The sequence below is a fragment of the Polypterus senegalus genome, chromosome 2, assembly GCF_016835505.1.
Source record: "Polypterus senegalus isolate Bchr_013 chromosome 2, ASM1683550v1, whole genome shotgun sequence".
In the NCBI taxonomy this organism is placed as follows: Eukaryota; Metazoa; Chordata; class Cladistia; order Polypteriformes; family Polypteridae; genus Polypterus; species Polypterus senegalus.
In genome coordinates, this window is record NC_053155.1 from 16953670 (window position 1) to 16956364 (window position 2695).

Consider the following 2695-nt stretch of genomic DNA (forward strand, 5'->3'; position numbering starts at 1 on the left):
GTTATGTCCTTTTTGTAGTCTGGAGACCAAAACTGCACCCAGTACTCCAGATGAGGCCTCACCAGTGTGTTATAAAGCTTGAGAAGAACCTCCTGTGACTTGTACTCCACACACCAGACTATATAACCTGACATTCTGTTTGCCTTCTTAATGGCCTCTGAACACTGCTGGGACGTTGATAGCTTAGAGTCTACTATGACTCATAAACACTTCTCATAAGGTGTACTCTTGATTTTCCGACCGCCCATTGTGTATTCAAACCTAACATTTTTACTTCCTATGTGTAATACTTTACATTTACTGACATTAAATTTCATCTGTCACAAATCTACCCAAGCCTGTCTGCTATCCAAGTCCTTCTGTAATAATATAACGGATTCCAAATTATCTGCTAATCCACCTATCTAAAGTGGGACCATGACTGTTGTCACAGCAGTAGCTTTCCTCCATTTTCGTTTTGCTGTGCTGCTGGTGCATCTAACTGTTCTCATTCATGTCACATGGCTATGAATCATATCCATATCTGATCTAGGGCCACAAATGACTCAAATCCGATTTAAATGATTAAATTTCTGTGTCGACACAGCCCTAAAAAATTAGATATGTGTCACATTAAGACAAAAAAATTGGATTTGAGTCACTTCATTCTGGTAATATGAACATAGCCTAACATACTTTTCAATGATAATATATTTCCTAGTGATTTGGGGAGTTGATAAATTGGTCTTAGATTGTGCTTGTGTGTGTGTTCACCCTGTTATGAGCTGTGAACCAATCCAGGGACTGTCACTGCCCTGTGCCAAGTGCTTCCTGGGATAGGCCCCTTTTTCCACATCACTTAACTCTGGGTAAGTGGGCTTGGAAGATGGACAAATGGAGAAATCTTTTAATAATTACATGTAGACAAAAAAACTGCATTCATTATGGACATGCACCCTGAAAGATGCAATATATTTGACTCTTGTCATCACCTAACTTGTGCAACCACTATATTTGATTTGTATGAACAAAACTACACATGGACAGAATCTCCTACCATGTTGTAAGAATTGTAGTATCCCATTCTGGAGCAGATTAAAGTTTTGCTTATCTATTTGTCTTATTTATGAACATCAGAAATATAGTATATTATTTAAATTGATATTTAAGTAGTATAACAAAGAGATATTTAATCACTTTAAACTGCTAATAATACTGTATTGTACGTTATCTTACACATATTCAATGTCATTATACTTATAATTTTCAGACCAACTCTATTTATAAATGCAATAAATTTGTTTATAATAAATAAAAATGAAATGGAATACATTTGAATTAATATATATATATATATATTTTTTTAGTCCAATTTAAGCACGCCAAACAATGAGCAACTTGACTGAATCCATCACAGATTTTATCCTCATTGGATTTCCTGGACTTCAAGACTACAAGAACATTCTGTTTGGCTTCTTTTTGGCTCTGTTTTTGGTCACCTGTACTGGAAACCTTTGCATCCTCGGTTTGGTAATACTCGATCAGCGGCTTCACACTCCAATGTATTTTTTTCTATGGAATTTAGCTCTATTAGACGTTCTTACAGTCACAGCAATCATACCAAAAATGCTGGCTGTGTTTTTAGAACATAAAACGATTTCCTTTGCCACCTGTTTTGTGCAAATGTATATGATCATCTCCTTTGGGGCAACAGAAATTTTACTTGTGGCAGCAATGGCCTACGATCGCTATGTTGCAGTTGTGAAGCCTTTGCATTACAATGTAATTATAAATCTCAAAACATGTATAGTAATTGCAGCTACCGTTTGGATACTGGGTTTCCTGATGCCATTAATACCAGTCACCTTGGCCTCTTATTTGCCATTTTGTGGTTCAAATCAAATCATGCACTGTTTCTGCGACTATCCAGCAGTGATCTCTTTAGCCTGTACTGATGTTTCAAGCCATGCCATTGGTTCCCTGTGTCTTGTTCTAATCGTTGTCTATGTACCTTTTATATTTGTGTTGTGGACATATCTAAAAATTATAACTTCTGTAATTAAACTTAAAACACAAGGAAGCCACAAGAAAGCCTTCTCAATGTGTTTTTCTCATGTGATTATTGTGCTTTTCTACTACATTTCCACTGCCATTGTTTATATTGGAATGAGAATAGACAGCATCTCTTATGATGGACGAATTTTGATTGGAGGACTTAATTATTTTTTTACTCCCATGGTTAATCCGATGGTTTACAGCTTGAGAAATGAAAAGATAAAGGCAGCTGCACAGAAGTATTTCAGGATTTACGTTCTCCTTCCAGAAAAAACACACCCTTCCGTCCGGAGTTTATGAATAATTCCACTTAAAAAGACTTCTTTAACAGTGGAAACGTGTGCTTTGATTATAAATCACTTTACTCCAAAAAAGTGAATTTGCAACAGTTTTTTTTTTAAACATCTTGAAAGTTTACTACTGGCTACAACATTGAGCTTTGAATAAAATACAAAAGTGGCAGTTCAAGTCCCATAAGTGCTGCACTGTATGATCCTGAGGGAGTCACCTCATATGCCACGGGTTTAAATAAACAAACAAAAAGACAATTATACAATTATGATTTTCCCGTTATTGTAAATAAATGTGTTAAATACATAGGTACGACATAAAACGTAACGTTGTTTTGCACTACCGCAAACCAAATTCAGGTTTGATGAAG

General features: G+C 35.7%; 1 protein-coding gene across 1 annotated transcript; it reads left to right on the top strand.

The window, feature by feature from the left end:
- The first annotated feature begins 1368 nt into the window (after window positions 1–1368).
- On the top strand, window positions 1369–2334 carry LOC120524273 (olfactory receptor 6N1-like). The gene has a single exon (XM_039746131.1). The coding sequence runs from the start codon at window positions 1369–1371 to the stop codon at window positions 2332–2334; it is 966 nt and encodes a 321-aa protein (XP_039602065.1).
- The last annotated feature ends 361 nt before the right edge of the window (window positions 2335–2695 follow it).